Source organism: Phocoena phocoena, chromosome 18 (genome assembly GCF_963924675.1).
Source record: "Phocoena phocoena chromosome 18, mPhoPho1.1, whole genome shotgun sequence".
Lineage (NCBI taxonomy): Eukaryota > Metazoa > Chordata > Mammalia > Artiodactyla > Phocoenidae > Phocoena > Phocoena phocoena.
In genome coordinates, this window is record NC_089236.1 from 66,461,413 (window position 1) to 66,480,026 (window position 18,614).

At 38.1% G+C, this 18,614-nt stretch overlaps 1 protein-coding gene across 1 annotated transcript in view; it reads left to right on the forward strand.

Annotated features, from left to right (window-relative positions):
• DNAJC3 (DnaJ heat shock protein family (Hsp40) member C3) overlaps positions 1-18,614 on the forward strand; it is a 91,377-nt gene that overhangs the window by 14,327 nt on the left and 58,436 nt on the right. Inside the window, exons 2-4 of the mRNA XM_065895892.1 lie at positions 4,886-4,996; positions 13,154-13,278; positions 15,460-15,534. Of these exons, the coding sequence (XP_065751964.1) occupies positions 4,886-4,996; positions 13,154-13,278; positions 15,460-15,534 (311 nt within the window). The remainder of the gene's footprint in view (positions 1-4,885; positions 4,997-13,153; positions 13,279-15,459; positions 15,535-18,614) is intronic.

The following is an 18,614-nucleotide window of genomic DNA, read 5'->3' on the forward strand; positions in this document are numbered from 1 at the left end:
TTCAAAATAACATCAATACACAGGTCTCTAAATACTTTAACATGCATATCATCAGTAGTTTTGGGGGGGGATTAAAATTTATATACAATAAAATGTCCACTTTGTCCAAACATAAATCTGCTGGGCTTTGATAACCGCGTGTGCCTGTGTAACCCTGGCCTCCACCAGGGCTCGAGCGCTCAGTGCCCCGGAGAGCCCCTCCAGCTCCTGCCCGTGCGTCCCCCTGCCTTCCTGAGGGATGACTTCGGATTTTTTTTTCCTGCAATGTCCCTTTACACACTGAAACACGTAACATCGTGTTCCCTGTAAAAGAGAAATGCTTTGGCTGCTTCGTGTCCATATGCGCCTTCTACACACGTTTGAACTTCAGAACAAAAATACTCCATTTCCTGCCTAACAAGGTACAGCTCTTCTTACAAGCAAAGAAGTTCTCACCTGTACCCTGGTTGAGAAGATACATTTCCAACAGTCACTGTGTCCGTTACTGGCTATTGCTAATTACTACTCTGAGTCCATCACTGTCCTGTTCAGTATTCAGTTATATAAAAACGAAATTGTAAAGTTAATTCCAACAGCATATTGTAAAATAAAAATGGGAATTAGAGAAAATGTGGTTAGTACAGTTGATTCTCCTTATTCATGGCAGTTATATTCCATATGTCTTTACGAACGTTGAATTAGCAAATACTGAACCATTGTACCTGGGAGGAAATTCAGGGTTAGGATCCTGCAAGGCCTCAGGTCACTACATGTTTGTTAGCAGATCAAAACATAACTTTGTTTTGTGTGTGTTTCTGTTTAAAAATATCTTATTTAATATATATTATTGATTGACTAACATTGAACTCACGGCCAGCAGCATTATCATTCATGTCTGAATGAAGCTTATCTAACAAACTTATTTTCTTTTATTTAATTAAAAAATTTTTTTTTAGTTTTCTGCCCGCTCTGCATGGCTTGCAGGATCTTAGTTCCCCGACCAGGGGGCGAACCCACGCCCCCTGCAATGGAAGCGCGGAGTCCTAACCACTGGACCGCCGGGGAATTCCCCAAACATATTTTCTTTGAAAGGCACAGTGCAGTCTCTTGCCCTTAGTAACACTAGGCAGCACTATGCTTGGGGGCCATTTTACACAGTGAAATGACCAAAAAAAAAAAAACCCCGCAAGAATAAAAAAATGACACTAAATATACTGTAGAAAGGACACTTGCTTATAACATGAGAGCTCACACAGGAAGAAAAAGTATCACCTTGTTTGACTTCAGCTCGGAACGTGCACTTTGAGTGACTCAAGTGTGCCACCATTCTACATATTCACATGTCCTCAAATGACTGCCAAAGCACCCTGAATATTATTTTGGGGATTACAGAGGAATTGGAGGGGGTTACAAATGAATTTTCGGGAGTGGGCAAATTCTGAGATACAGAATCTGTGAATTGTGAGGATTGACTATATATACAAATAAACATGTGTATAAATAAGCAAAGAGAAAATGTGCAAAGCTACTATAGTCCTGAGTCTGTAATTAGTCATGAGGTCAGAGTTGATATATATGGCATCCTTTGTCAACTTCCTGTTCCATACTTCTCATGCCTTCGGCTGGAACCTCAGCTACTCTGGCTTCTTTACCTGATGGCGTAACCCAGACCTTTGTTCCTGAAGGGTCTGAGTGCTTAACTGTTCTGTTTTTGGTTGCTGTAGTTTTTAATTAACCTTTAATATTGGGCGTGAAAGTACTAACACCCTACAGAATCCCCTGAGTTCCAGATGTAGCCCTCTTTGCCACTCTTGTATAGCAGCAAACGCCATTTTTCCTTGATAAGCAACCACTTGCAGCTGGACAGCTAGCTGATGCTTTATCTCAGTTTCGTGCTGCATTATTAGGTTTGTATCTTGGAGCCAAAACACTCAGTGGCCGTCTTAGTGAATTCTAATTTATAGTTCTTTTTTTTGGATAACATTTAAAATAAATATTATTTACTGTTTAAGTAAAATATTTAAAAATATATATAGGATTCTGGGTGAAGTAGGTTAATAAAATAAATGCATAACATTCAAATGCGTGTGCATCCAACATAAGAATTTTCCATGTAACTTAAGTTACAACTGTAAGTACCAGGAAAAATTCAAGATAATTTTGACAGGACACTTTTCTCAGTGTATTATAGTCATCCCTAGGTTTTGTGGGCTCTATGGCTTTTGTCAAAACTACTCAACTTTGCCATTGTAGCATGAAAGCAGCCTTAGGCAGTGTGTAATGAAGGGGCGTGACTGTGTTCCAGTAAAATTTTATTTACAAAAACAGTTTGCTGAGCTCTGCTCTAGTAAGTGGGCACACATCAGTTAATGATACCAGATACAGTGTTATATTTCACTTTTCTTGCTCTAACACCTTTAGAATCCATTCCCACACGTGTTCCATGGGTTTCTGTTAGTTTATCAGCAAAGTCTTGCAGTTCTTTTGGTGTGTAAACTATTTTCCTTAGGTCATAGTGTATATACGTGCTAGTGACATCTGGAATGGTTAGGGTGGGTCTGATTGAGCATCCCCTTTCCGGCATCTTCCCTAAGTAGTTGTCCTAGGATTGTAAGCAGTGGAAGGCAAGCTCTTTCTACTGGTAAAGGAGTCTTAGAAGGGCTGGGAGGTTTACGTTGGTCAGTTTCATCCAGGTACAACCAGATGTCTCCGTTCTAAGTTTGAGGATCCCATTCTTTACTAATACATGTCCTGAATTTCACAGGAGAAACTTGGCGAGACTCTGAATTCAACTATTGTTTTAATTCAACAGCCCTCAGAATTAAGTTTTGTGCCTGATTTTCAGCTAAATCAGCTCTGTGGCTACAAGCAAAATTAAAAAGAGAGAGAGATGGTTTCAAGGCTGCCATGGAATCTCTCAGACTGAGTGGAGCTAGGAGTTAGCCCCGAGCTTGTTATTTTCTCTCTGTAAGTGCTCTAGTGTGCTCAGAGGAACCCACCCCACGTCGCAGTCCTTCTTTCATCATTACTGCCATGATGGTCAAGTGCAGCAGCCACTTCGGTTTCCAAGGCATGTGCCTCAGTTAGTACTCATTTTCTGTCAACCACAAATGATATCTTCATTAATTGATTCTACTACCTGCTACAGATTACTAACCTCTTGTTTCTCATTGACAGGGAACTCAGCCCTGCACTCAAGCTCAAGAGCATGACCAAACCAATCATTAAATCCCATGTTTGTGGCTCTGTCTCTTAGAACCACTCCTAGTACCATTTGTGTATAAAAGTCTGGGTCCCTGCAGGAGACAGAAACCACAGGTGATTTTAAAGGGGGAAGTTTAATATAAAGAATTATTATGATAGGAGGGTGACCATAATGATGTAGAGAGAACTCTGCAGGATAGTCTAGGACTGAGAGACACTCCCCAAGGAAGGGCCAACTTGGAGGGGGACCCTCTCCTCAAGGCTGGCGTTCAGACTTCATCGGAGACAGTATAGTTGCAGGCTAAGGTTGCTGGTAGGAAAGTGCGCTGAGTTGTCGGGGATAGAGCTGGTCCATAGTAGCTGGGGAAGCGAGAAACCACCTTCTCAGGTGTAGGTGAGCCCCAGCTGGTGGGCTTGGGTGTGGGGGGGAGTTGGGGTGCTGCTGTGGGTGTGAAGCCTGGAGTACCTGGCGTCGTGCTTGGGAGCGGGTGTGTGACCAAGGCTCCAGGTGGCTGAGGGACTGGATCCCTGGGTGTACGGCTAGGCCAGGGCACCACTGGATGTCCTCCCCGCTGCACGCCACGCAGCAGGAGCCAGAAGAAAGTAAAGGCAGCAGTGGGGACCAGGAGGTGTCCTTCCTGCAGTGCCCCTTCAGCACCCTTTCCTGACAAAGCCTAACACTGTGCTCAGTGTACAGAAGAATGCTTACACGCTCCGGCCCATCATTACAGTCAAGAGCTGAAGGATGAGTTCAGAGCCGAGAGGCGGCACGTTGGTTGAAAATAGGCCTGGTCAGTCGGATCGTATTATTCCACTCATGATTCCTCGCCAGCTCCCGATTTCGCTAAGAGTGAAGCCAAAGCTGTACCTAGTCGGACCCTCTACTGCTTGGACCTCATCTTATTTGTTATCTCCCTTGTTGGCTCTGCGGTAGCCATCCTGACCTCCCTGCTGTTTCCACGACATACCTGGCATGCTCCTGACCCAGGGCCCTTGCACTAGCTGGCCCTTGTTCTTGGCAAGCTCTTATCCTAGTAGATATCTGCCTGGTGAGTCCTCACTTTCTTCAAGTAGGTCTTTGCTCAAATGTCAACTTCTCAATGAGGCCCTTGACCACCTTATTTAATACTGAAAGCCCCACCACTCCTGACCCCCTTCATGCAGCTCTACTTTTTACCTACCTTACTTTGTAATTCACTCCTTTCTTATGTCTGTCTCCTGCTACTATAATGTCAGGTGCCATGAGTGATAGAGGTTTTTGTTTTGTTCACTTATCCCAAGTATCTAGAACAGTGCCTGGTGCCCTGTAGATGCTCAGTAAGTTCTTGATTATTGTAGTGGACTCTAATATTCGTTGAAGTGAGATTCTAGTTTAACAAAGCAATTCTAATTTTGTTGTTGAACAACAAATTATAAATATTTTTGGTAGTACCGTGTTAGGCAGTTTTCCTTGCATTTTGTAGACTGGGTACATTCTTTTGACTAACTAGGTCGATATGGGTATATTTTTGGGTGGCTTCTACTCTATAAAATGAAGCACTATTTGTACTTTATTGTTACTTTCTCTAGGTCGCTTTTCAGCTTCTGTGACTTATCTAAGTAAATGAAGGAGGCCGACAGCTATTTTTTAAACATTTTATTTTTTAGAATTAAGTCTTGGTTCGTGGAAAGTTAATTTATTATTATTTTTATTTGTTTTTAGGTGCTGAATGTGGAGTAAATGCAGATGTTGAGAAACATCTTGAATTGGGCAAGAAACTTCTTGCAGCTGGACAGCTAGCTGATGCCTTATCTCAGTTTCATGCTGCAGTAGGTTTGTATCTCAGAACCAAAACACTCAGTGGCCATCTTAGTGAATTCTAATGTTATAACCCTTTTTTGGGATAACATTTAAAATAAATATTATTTATTGTTTAAATAAAATATTTTAAAATACAGGGTTCTGGGTGAAATAGATTAATAAAAGCACAATATTTGAATACATACGTATCTAACATAAGATTTTTCCACGTAATTGAGACTTAACAACTATTAAGTACTAAGAAAAATTCAAGATAATTTTGACAGAACACTTTTCTCAATGTATTACAGTCATCCCTAGATATCCTCACAGGATTGGTTCCAGGGCCCCCTCGGATGCTTAAACCTGTGGCTACTCGAGTCCCTTATATAGAATAGTGTAGTATTTGCATGTAACCTACACACATCCTCCCGTATACTTTAAATCATCTCTAGATTACTTATAATACATATTGTAGTGCAAATACTGTGTAAACAGTTGTAAATGTAATGCAAATGCTATGTGAATAGTTGCGCAGCGAATTTTTTCCCGAATATTTTCTATCTGTGGTTGTGGAACCTGTAGGTACAGGGGGCCGACTGTATATATTTTTCTGCCTCCTTAAGCAGATTTCACTGAATACAGTTTTAATTTTCTTGATGATTTGAGATCATCAGTGTAATAGTTACTTTGAGGCCCTTGGGGGATCCTGCAGTTCATCTCCTGTTCATTGTTGGTCAGACTCTCTCTACCCCTTAGGCTGTTGCTTTTCTTATTGCTCACTTGTGTCTGTCTGTAGCATCAACTATCTTTGCAGTGTGTAATCTCTTGGGACTGTGAGAAACGAGGTGACCAGAGTAAATAGGTTGTGAATGAGGTCTTAGAGGATTTTCTTATGAGTCACTACATAAAGTTTTTTGCTAAAGCTTTTTGATATCGATATTCCTCATTCCTTTTTTTTTTTGCGGTGCGTGGGCCTCTCACTGCTGTGGCCTCTCCCCTTGCGGAGCACAGGCTCTGGACGCGCAGGCTCAGCGGCCACGGCTCACGGGCCCAGCCGCTCCGCGGCATGTGGGATCCTCCTGGACCGGGGCACGAACCCACGTCCCCTGCATTGGCAGGCGGACTCTCAACCACTGCGCCACCAGGGAAGCCCTATTATTTGCTTTCTTTAATCTCACAAATTAATAAGAACGTTAAGGGCTGTGGCATATTGTTAACATTGTTTAAAATGACTGCCTATTTTTTGTTAGCTTCACTGCCATACAAGAATTCTAGAGATGGCTCTTCCCCAAAAATAACCAATAATATATTATTATCTGCACTGAAAGACATAAATTAGTAAAGCTAAAACGTGGTAATTTATTTGTGAAATTCAGTAAAGGGAAAAAGTGAGACACTGCTAGTGCCTTCAGAATTCAAATAGCAGTGTCATTTTGTTCATCGTAATTTGGCAAGTAACAGTGGTTCTCAAATGGTACACTTGCCATAATTTGAGGAAGACCTGTGTAGTTTGAGATAGTCATCATTTTAGTTTATGTAAAATAACTAACCATAGAAAATAGAGTTTAAATTGTAGTTGATGGGAGTATACAGTAGGTAGTGATAGGGTGATGTGGTGTCATGACCTATTGAGTCTCTTATGAGATGTTTGTTTATCAGAAAAGAACTGTAGATCTTCTATTTCAGTTGTCTCATTTACCAGACATCCAGTTTAGTATGGCCATGTTTACTGCTTCAGGTAACCCAGTGAGTTAGTGAAAGCCTCTTGCTAACAGTGAATTAGTCCAGGTCTCCTGACTTCTAGACTAATAAGTTATGCAGTTACTCTAGTTACTGCAGTAGCTCAAAGAGCTGCGCTACTGTAAAATGTACAATATTCTTTTGTGGTAAAATGTCACCCATATTTTAGGACATTGCTTTAAACTGACTATAAAAAATTCATTAAATGTTTATACTTCCCAACTGCTGAATTTTGTAATGTACTTTATCTCTTTAACTTTTCCTGTGATTAGAAATTGATGTTAGAGTTTGTAATAGAATTTGGCTAGTGGCATTGGGCATATCAATGACTCATTTTTTATTATAATGTTAGAGCTGACATGATTTATGGCTGTGACACCCCTTTCCCATTTTCATTTTTGAAAAATTACTTGGTTACATTTTGAATATTACTTAGGCATGGTATGTTTGATAATTACATTTTTACACAATACAAGGTTTATGTGTTAAAAACTCAGTAGCAGCACAGATAATTGTAGTACAGATCTATTGGTTATTTGGTTTGAAATTTCTTTGCATCTGGTGTATAAATGTTTTTTGGCAAGAATTTTAAGATTTGGCACTTAAATACTCTTGATCTGTTGGAAACTGTGATTTAATGAGAGTGTTGGTATCACTTTCTAAATAGTCTCCTGAAACAGTTGCATCTATTTCACTATTATGACGTAGTCAGACACAGGTTTTGTTTAGAGATTTTATCATCAGAGAAAACCACAGTGCAGGTGTGAGGATGCCCTGCCTCTCATTTCTACAGCATGGTCTTATGGGGATAAAGAGTCCTAGGGTCTGAAACATTTCTTTGGTAGACCTTACAGAGTGTCTTAGGTGTATTTGGCATGAATGAATGTCTAAAGTGGTGGATTAAATGGTGGGCATGAATGAAATGATAGGTTTCTCCAATTGCTTGGTAAGATAACCGGTATCACACTTAACATAATCTGGCTAAGTCAAAAAAAAATCCATGGCTTCATTAATTTGGTACTTAAACATACTGTGGTGCTTTCTCATTGCATTTGAACTTTACTTGTGAAATGGGGATGGACATTACTATTCACGTTTACACAAAAGGACACAGTGTATTCTAGTGACCTTCAAAGGTCATATTTCAGTTCAGAAGATTGTGAACTTCTTAAGGATAAGTACTATCTTATTATTACTATTATTATTTTAGTCTCTGGTGGTGCTCAGTAAACGTTTGAATGAATGAAGGGGAAGAGTTGGGTTCGCTGGGAGCAAGAATGAAAAGTTTTCTGTACCTTTGCAAGGGTGGTGTTCACCCCACTGCCACCATTTACAGAATCATTCGTAATTGGCTTTCTGATGTTTTTCTCCAGATAGTAGTTGTATTTTCTTTATTAGGGCTAATTTTCTCACATTTGAATTGTTGGATAGTTTTAGGATTACACCTTAAATTCATTTCTCATATTCAAATTTTGAATAAACTAGTATAACAATTTGATATGTTTTCAAATGAAGTCTAGTGTTTGCAGATGTAGGCTTGCATATAATTTAAATAATGAACTGTATCATATTTGGATGGATAATAGGAAAAGTGATTATTTTCAAGGTTATCAAATCTTGTATTGTGAGAAACTAAGCATGAGTTTCTTAAACCAATTCTTGTTCAGTTACTACTTCCTGCATAATGATTTAGGAATGGACACTAGTTCTGGGAACTGATGGTATTTTAAGATGAAGAGCCAGGGAAGGCTATTTTGATATTTGTCATTCAAGTGACCTTATACCACTAAGCACATTGATTCTTGATTCATAGGTTGAACCATTGACATCTGATTCCTTATTTTTATAGGTTCAGTGTTATAAATTGGGGTTCCAATCCCATTTCATATCTTAAAAATACCTAAAAACTGAATAGCAAAATAAGTGAAAGTGAGTGCCCCAGAAATACTTTATATAGACATTTGTTATGTATGTATAATCAAATACTTAATAAAAAGCTTTGTCATACTTAACCTTTGGAGGTTTTTCTACATAGACTGAAATGGTCAAGTTTTTTCCAAATAGAAGTCCATTGCAATTTTTGCTGAAGGTGCCTTCTTGATAAAATGCCCGAAGCCAGCAGTTAAGCATTCTTCTTTTCTTGAAAGAGGGTCGTACTGTATTCAAAATTAGCAACACCTGTTTTTGAAAATGCTCTTGCTCATTTCGTGGGGGAGAAGATCTGAGTGTCCTGGTGAGGCACGTCTCTTTGAGAGCCATGTCTGTGCTGACTTCTCTGGGTCCCTGGCTTATTCCTGGCAGGTCTCAGTGTTGAGTGCATGTGGGACTGTCCCTTGTTGGAGTTATCAGGAATTTGTTTCCATTTCCTTTCATTTGATTACAAGGTGCTATAGAGACACGAAAAATGAATTCACTCAAGGAACGTATTTTTTTCTAGAGTGAGGTAAGCATATAAATAATTGATATCAGGAGGTAGTGATAAGTGTTAGGTGCTGTGGGAGATATATATTATAGAGTGTTATGGAAACCAAAATAATGGAAGGTTTATTTTCACATGTGTTATCAAAAAAGTCATTTGAGCTGTGCCTCAGAGATGGAGTAGGTTTTGGACATATGAAGATGTGTGGTGTAAACTCTAGGCCTTAAATCATGTCGTTTCTAGTATTTCTTATTCTTCGATTAGTGTAAATAAGTCATGGAGAACTTAACTTTTTTTTTTCTTTTTAAAAATTTTTATTTTATATTGGAGTATAATTGATTAACAATGTTGTGTTAGTTTAAGATGTACAGCAGGGTGATTCAGTTATAAATATACATGTATCTATTCGTTTTCAAATTCTTTTCCCGTTTAGGTTATTACAGAATATTGAGCAGAATTCCCTGTGCTATACAGTAGGTCCTTGTTGGTTATCTGCTTTAAATATAGCAGTGTGTACATGTCAATCCCAATCTATCCCTCCCCCTCCTCCCCCCTGGTAACCATGTTTGTTCTCTAAGACTATGAGTCTCTTTCTGTTTCATAAATAAGTTCATTTGTATTCATTTTTTTTTTTTTAGATTCTTCGTACAAGCAATATCATGTATTTGTCTTTCTCTCTCTGACTTAACTCCACTTAGTATGATAATCTCTAGGTCCATCCGTCTTGCTGCAAATGGCATTATTTCATCCTTTTTAATGGCTGAGAAATATACCATTGTATATATGTACCACATCTTCTTTATCCATTCATCTGTCGATGGACATTTAGGTTGCTTCCACGTCTTGGCTATTGTAAACAGCACTGCAATGAACATTGGGGTGCATGTATCCTTTTGAACCATGTTTTTCTCCGGATACATGCCTAGGAGTGGGTAACTTTTTTGAAATTAATGAATATAAAAGTAATCCATGTTCATTGTGAAACATTTTGGAATATGTATATGAACTGTATAAAGAAGAAAATCCAGTCTCTGCCCACGTAACTACTGTTGACCTGAAGTGAATCTCCTTCTGCTTTCAGACACAGTCACTGTAAGTTTCACTAATTCTTAGATGTCAGATATTCTTATGGCCAGTTGTGCTGACCAAGTGCCATATATTTTACATTTATTGCACATTCTAAATCAAATATGAACTGAACCAGAAATATTATATATCTGGCTAGTAATGCTGTAAATATAGTTCCTCTGTTTCTTACTCTTTCTTCAAGCTAATTACAATTTTTGTGGGAAATAACCTGTATTTCCCACAAAGTCAGTAGCAGAGGCTACTGACTTTGCTCTTTTTTCCTTACCTTCCAAGGGAAGTTGATCAGGGAAGAAAGTTCAGTGATGCTTAGCTGGGAACATATATGGATTTTTTGTTTTTTGTTTTAGATTTAAGGAAAAGAAGTCTTATATTGTTAAAATGCCCAATTCTCTTATTTTTTCAAAAATAGTCCTGTTTTTCCCCTGACTGCCTCATTCTTTTATTTTTTTTATTGTAGTAAAATACACATAACAAAATTTACCATTTTAACCATTTTCAAGGATGTAGTTCAGTGGCATTAAGTGCATTCACATCGTTGTGCAACTGTTACCACCATCCATCTCCAGAACTTTTTCATCATCTCATTTCTGATCCCCGTCTCTTCTCGGTCCTTCCTTGGCAACCACCATTCTAATTTCTGTCTCTATAAATTTGACTACTCTAGGTACCTCATAGAAGTAGAATTGTACAATATTTGTCTTTTTGTGTCTGGCTTATTTCACTTAGGATGATGTCTTCAGGGTTCATCTGTAATGTAGCATTTATCAGAATTCCATCCCTTTTTTAAGGCTGAATAATATTCCATTGTATGTGTATACCACATTTTATTTATCTACTCATCCACCGGTGGACATTTAGGTTGTTTCCACCTTTGGGCTATTGTGAATAATGTCACTGTGAATATGGGTGTACAGATATCAGCTTTCAGTTCTTTTTTTTTAAAGGTTATACTTCATTTATAGTTATAAAATATTGGCTATATTCCTCATATTGTACAATATATCCTTGTAACTTATACCTAATATTTTGTGCCTCTTAATCCCCTACCCTTATATTGCCCCTCCCCTTTTCCCTCCCACACACTGGTAACCACTAGCTTGTTCTCTATATCTGTGAGTCTGCTTCTTTTTTTTGTTATATTCACTAGTTTGTTGTATTTTTTAGATCCCACATATAAGTGATATCATACAGTATTTGTCGTTTTCCGTCTGACTTAGTTCACTTAGCATAATGCCCTCCAAGTCCACCCATGTTGCTATAAATGGCAAAATTTCCTTCATTTTTATGGCTCATATCCCATTGTATATATATACAGGACATCTTCTTTATCCATTAATCTGCTGATGGACACTTAGGTTGCTTCCATGTCTTGGCAGTCAGCTTTCATTTCTTTTGGATATGTGTACTCAGAAGTAGAATTGGTGGTTCATAGGGTGATTCTGTGTTCAGTGTGTAAGGAGCCTCCGTATTGTGTTTCACAGCAGCCGCACCAGTTTACATTCCCTCCAGCAGTGCACACGGGCTCCAGGTTCTCCACGCTCTTACTAATCCTCCCTCCCTGCCTCCCTCCCTCCCTCCCTCCCTCCCTTCCTTCCTTCCTTCCTTCCTTTCTTCCTTCCTTTCTTTCTTTCTCCCATTCTCCTCCTTCTTTCCCTTTCTTTTCCTTTTCTTTTTCTCTTTTTTTCTTTCCTTTCCTTCTCCCTTTCTGTCTTCTTTTTCTCCCCTTTCTTATCCTAATGGGTGTGAAGTGGTATCTCAGTGTGGTTTTGATTTGCATTTTCCTAATGATTAGTGATGTTGAGCATCTTTTCATGTGCTTGTTGGCCATTTGTGTATCTTTTTCATATATGGTTTTATAGCCTATTTGCTCTTCCTGCCTTAGCTCCCCCCAGCAGTACTTCAGGTAGTTTTCAAAGCCGTTAACAACTCCTTAAAATCATAATTTTGAGTGATAATATACTATCCTGCCATATAGGTTCCCATACTGTAATGTTTTACAAATGATAAGACCTTCAGGGACAGAACTTTTAGGGAATTTTAGTTGTAAATCTTATGGTAATGAGTATCTGTGTGCATAAATATTTATTTTTTTAAGGTACATGACTGGATTTGGTCAAGATAATTTTTAAGAAAACAAAATGTGTATATATATACATTGCTTTTTAGAAGGATTGTTTGGCAGCATGAGGTTTACTTCTAATTGAATTTACTCCTTCCCCCATTTTGTAGGTGCTGAGCAGAGTAGAGTTAGTTCAAGCACCTAGCTCATCTGTCTGCTTTCCTGCCTTCAGATATTGTTAACGACTCTTGCCTTACTCTCTGGTCGCACACTCTTTTCCATTCTCCTTTGTCCCATGGTCTGTACCTTTATTTCTTCACTGCCATTTTAGTTGGAGTTTGGGAGAGAGCAGTTGCACACTCAGTATATCAGTTTAAATGGAAGTCTGTAATTTTCTAAAATCCTGTAAGTGCAAAGTCCATATTCTCAATCAGAATTTCACTTAAGAAAATTTCAACAAAGACAAACAGAATTGCAAACAGAATTGGATACTTATAAAAGTTAAGCGTTGAATATAGTTAATATTCTAGACCAAAGGTAGGCAAACTTTTCCCCTAAGGGACCAGATAATAAATGTTTTAGGCTTTGCAGCCGTGCAGTGTCTGTTGCATATTTTTCTGTTTTTTTGACAACTCTTTAAAAATGTAAAAAATATTAACTTGAAGTCTGTGGGTTGTTTTGGGCTCAGAGGCTACAGGTTGCTGAGCCCTTATTCTGGATTTATTTGCAGTGATCTTGCTAGGCAAAATGACCCAGTATTGATGAAGAAATTCTTTTCTTAATGCCTTTGCTGGTAGAATTGCAAACTCTAATACTGTTCAGATGACTTGGTTTTTTGAATAAAGTACTGAGAGTTAATATTTGTTATTTTAATTTTCAGATGGTGACCCTGATAACTATGTTGCTTATTATCGGAGAGCTACTGTCTTCTTAGCTATGGGCAAATCAAAAGCAGCACTTCCTGATTTAACTAAAGTGATTGAATTGAAGATGGATTTCACTGCAGTAAGTTCATCTAAATTTTCTTTAAAGGAAAATTTAAGGAAACTCAGAAGAGGTGATTTGTTTCTTAAGGGGAAGACTGGCATGCTAGGCATAGCTGGAGGATGTAGAAAGCCACTCGGATGTAGTGGACCGGGCAACAAGAGAAACTCAGTCCCTGGAATCAAAGGCCTGTGTGAAGGAGGCACAGTGGAGTGGGTACCTTAGGTGATTTTTAGAAGGTTGGTAGTGATGTTAGCCTTGTGGTTTAGAAGGATATCTGTGTGGAGGATGGAGTGTAGGGCAAGATGTGAGGCTGAGAAATGAGCTGATTAAGAGACTGTTGAACTAAGAGGCTGTCAGGTGGCTGATGACAGTTTCAATTAAGGGTGTAGTGGGAAGAATAAAGAAGAGGGTGTAGCTTAATTAAGCAGTGGTTTGTGATGAGAATACAGTGCTGAATTAGACAAGAGTCCTGCCCTGAACCCACACTCAAGCTTCAGAAGTGGAGGAATTTACGGTCTAATAGGATATCTTGACAATTGGCAGGTCACTGTAATAGCTTAAAATAATAGGACCCAATTATATTGTTTCAAAATTAATTTGGTAATTCACTTATTGTTTATGTCCTGCCGTAATCCAGAAAGTATTCGAGATGATTGATTAGATATGGGTGAACATTTGGTTTGAAATATTACTATTATTTTAAGATGGAATTCACAAGTGTCAGATTTTTCTTTATTACTTTACCCAGCTAAGCATAACCTTCCACAGAGGTTAAGTACCTCATTTTCCTAGTATTATAGTACTTATTAGCTAGTTGAAATGGCTTTAATCTTGCTTTTTATGTGTGTTGATGCATTTGACAGAGGATTAGGGAAATTTTTAAGTACTATAAAAGTAATATATAAGTTTTAGTAGAATATTGGTGTGGTTTCTGTCTTATGGTAGACAGTGATCATCAGAGAGTTGGTATTCTTGGAAGAGATGGGATTATGCGCATTAGAAGAGGAATATCAGAGATGATTGATGGATGTTAAAAGGACAAGGCATTGTTATTCTGGTTATAGTGGAGTAAATATGTGCATTAAGAGTTAATAAAAAAAAAACTATTTCCAGTGCTTTGATTGGTAAAGTCCCAAATTATAACAACTTTTATTATAGTGGTAAAAAGTTATCATGCTGGCTTAAAGTACTTTTTAAGTGAGATATAACTCACATATCATCAAATTCACCCGTTTTTTTTAAAAAGAATGTGACCATTTTTAAATATTTATTTATTTGGTTGCATCAGGTCTTAGTTGCGGCTCACCAGCTCCTTATTTGGGGCACGTGGGCTCCTTAGTTGGGGCATGTGTGTTCCTTAGTTGCGGCAGGTGGGCTGCTTGGTTGCTGCAGACATACTCTTTAGTTGCGGCATGTTAACTCTTAGTTGCGGCATGCATATGGGATCTAGTTCCCCGACCAGGGTTCGAACCTGGGCCCCCTGCATTGGGAGCGTGGAGTCTTGTCCACTGCGCCACCGGGGAAGTCCCCTCACCCTTTTATAAAGTGTGCAATTCGGCAGTTTTTATCATATTCACAAGGTTCTGCAAACATCGTCATTATCTAGTTCCAGAGCGTTTTTATCACCCCCCACCCAAAGAAACCCTGTACCCATTAGGAGTCACCTCCCATTTCTTTCCTAGCCCCTGGCACCTTCTGTCTCTATGGATTTGTCTGACTTGGATATTTCATATAAACGAAATCATACAATATGTCGCCTTTTGTGTCTGACTTCTTTCACTTAGCATAATGTTTTCAAGTTTCATCCATATTGTAGTATGTGTCAGTAGTTTTTTTTTGGCTTTTTATGGCTGAATGATATTCCATTGTATGGACATATCACATTTGCTTATTGATTTATTGATGGGAGTTTGGTTTGTTTCTACTTTTTGGCTATTGCTATGAACATTTATGTCCAAGATTTTGTGAGGACACATGTTTTCATTTTTTTTTTGATATAGTAAAATGTATATTTAAAGGAAGCATACTTTAACAAAATTTATACACATTCATTGGTTCCAGGAATTATTCTCAGAGTGTGAAGTCAAATGAGCATAGGAAAATTTAATATTTGATTAGCTTATTTAATTTTATTCTTTGTGTTTAAAGAAAATTTAGAAATTCATAGTACTCAGTATACTCTTTTTTTTGTTTTTCTAGGCAAGATTACAGAGAGGTCACTTGTTACTCAAACAAGGAAAACTTGATGAAGCAGAAGATGATTTTAAAAAAGTGGTAAGTTAAGTTCAATTTGTTTATGGCTCTGTGAAGATATTTTGAGGGAACATACTGAACTTATTTTTTTATATTAAGACATTTAATAATCATTTTATACCTGAAAGGGAAAATCATTTGATTTATGTGTGTAAGATCCATAGTTCCTGAATTAATATTTAGTGGCTGGCATCAAAGAATCATTTTAACAGATGGAAGGTAAAGTGTATGGAATAAATAAGTAATCCTAACTCAGTTTATATAGCTCATGTTCTGCCTTGTCCTCCATGAGAATCTAAAGATGTCAGCTGAGCTATTCTAAAAGTTGCCTGAGTGACTTGGGAAACCCTTTATTTGATTTGAAAGGAATAATGAAACAGATCTTAAAAGGCAATTTTGCAATCACCCACATGACTACTTTAAAAAGTATAAAGTGTTTTGGGTTTGTTGGGGGAAGTGTTACAGATTACATGTAATTGAAGGGGTTATATCCTGAAAAAGGATTTGAAGAGAGACAGCTAGCTAATGTCTTTATGCCCTCATGGGACTTGTTTTAAGACCTGCTTTTTTGTTCCACATGGATTTGATTCTGGAGTGGTCTAGAAAGGGTATGCCTATGTATATATATATATATGTATCTTCCATTGTTAATTATTTGCATTTTTGTAGTTTATCAAAATGCTTAGTTACCGTGATGATAACCACTATGAAAATAAAACTAAAATTTTTAATGTTTTCATAACCTTTGTCATAATATTCAGACAGGTGCAGACAAATCCAGAATACATTAGAAGTTAACTGTATTGAATCAGAAACTATCTCATGGTCTTAATAAAATTCAATGTCATTTTCTGTTTATCTAATCTACCTTGCTACGTGGGAACATGTTAGAGAGGAGGCTGAAGGACAGGTGATGGGGAGGTAAAGTGCTGGAGTGACCTTCCCCTAGCCCCGGTCCTTTGTACCCAGCAAGTGTTGTGTAAAAATTTGTTAAATGGATGAGTGATAAAACATAAGAATGTATTTCTTTCTTTTAAACAAATACTTAAATCTATTACTTAGAATTCTTTTCCAGTTACAAAGGCTAGAGTAGCCTTTTAGAAATACCACAATTTAGAATAAAGCTTTATCACAAATTAGTCCTTACTGGGTATTGAATATATCCTTTTGGAAAAGTGTGGATATGTCTTGAGTTAATGTCTTTTCTGTCATCAATATTAAAACCTCTTGGAAATAAGAAGGGGACTTTCATGAAACTTTACACTTTTGATTGTCCTCTGAGAGTCGTGCTTCTGCTAGTGTGTTCTTAAAACCACCCTTGCTATTATTATTGTAGGATTCTTCCACGAGAATGTGCATCTGTATTGAATGATATTTTCCTTTTTTTTTTTTTAAAACATCTTTATTGGGGTATAATTGTTTTACAATGGTGTGTTAGTTTCTGCTTTATAACAAAGTGAATCAGCTATACATATACATATGTTCCCATATGTCTTCCCTCTTGCGTCTCCCTCCCTCCCACTCTCCCCATCCCACCCCTCCAGGCTGTCACAAAGCACTGAGCTAATATCCCTGTGCCTTGCGGCTGCTTCCCCCCAGCTATCTACCTTACTACATTTGTTAGTGTGTATATGTCCATGACTCTTTCTCGCCCTGTCAAAACTCACCCTTCCCCCTCCCCATATCCTCAAGTCCGTTCTCCAGCAGGTCTGCGTCTTTATTCCTGTCTTACCCCTAGGTTCTTCATGACATTTTTTTTTCCTTAAATTCCATATATATGTGTTAGCATACGGTATTTGTCTTTTTCTTTCTGACTTACTTCACTCTGTATGACAGACTCTAGGTCTATCCATCTCATTACAAATAGCTCAATTTCATTTCTTTTTAAGGCTGAGTAATATTCCATTGTGTATATGTGCCGCATCTTCTTTATCCATTCATCCGATGATGGGCGCTTAGGTTGTTTCCATCTCCGGGCTATTGTAAATAGAGCTGCAATGAACATTTTGGTACATGACTCTTTTTGAATTTTGGTTTTCTCAGGGTATATGCCCAGTAGTGGGATTGCTGGGTCATATGGTAATTCTATTTGTAGTTTTTTAAGGAACCTCCATACTGTTCTCCATAGTGGCTGAACCAATTCACATTCCCACCAGCAGTGCAAGAGTGTCCCCTTTTCTCCACACCCTCTCCAGCATTTATTGTTTCTAGATTTTTTGATGATGGCCATTCTGACTGGTGTGAGATGATATCTCATTGTAGTTTTGATTTGCATTTCTCTAATGATTAATGATGTTGAGCATTCTTTCATATGTTTGTTGGCAGTCTGTATATCTTCTTTGGAGAAATGTCTATTTAGGTCTTCTGCCCATTTTTGGATGGGGTTGTTTGTTTTTTTGTTATTGAGCTGCATGAGCTGCTTGTAAATTTTGGAGATTAATCCTTTGTCAGTTGCTTCATTTGCAAATGTTTTCTCCCATTCTGAGGGTTGTCTTTTGGTCTTGGTTATGGTTTCCTTTGCTGTGCAAAAGCTTTGAAGTTTCATTAGGTCCCATTTGTTTCTTTTTGTTTTTATTTCCATTACTCTAGGAGGTGGGTCAGAAAGGATCTTGCTGTGATTTATGTCATAGAGTGTTCTTCCTATGTTTTCCTCTAAGAGTTTGATAGTTTCTGGCCTTACATTTAGGTCTTTAATCCATTCTGAGCTTATTTTTGTGTATGGTGTTAGGGAGTGATCTAATCTCATACTTTTACATGTACCTGTCCAGTTTTCCCAGCACCATTTATTGAAGAGGCTGTCCTTTCTCCACTGTACATTCCTGCCTCCTTTATCAAAGATAAGGTGTCCATATGTGCGTGGGTTTATCTCTGGGCTTTCTATCCTGTTCCACTGATCTATCTTTCTCTTTTTGTGCCAGTACCATACTGTCTTGATTACTGTTGCTTTGTAATATAGTCTGAAGTCAGGGAGCCTGATTCCTCCAGCTCCTTTTTTCGTTCTCAAGATTGCTTTGGCTATTCGGGGTCTTTTGTGTTTCCATACAAATTGCGAAATTTTTTGTTCTAGTTCTGTGAAAAATGCCAGTGGTAGTTTGATAGGG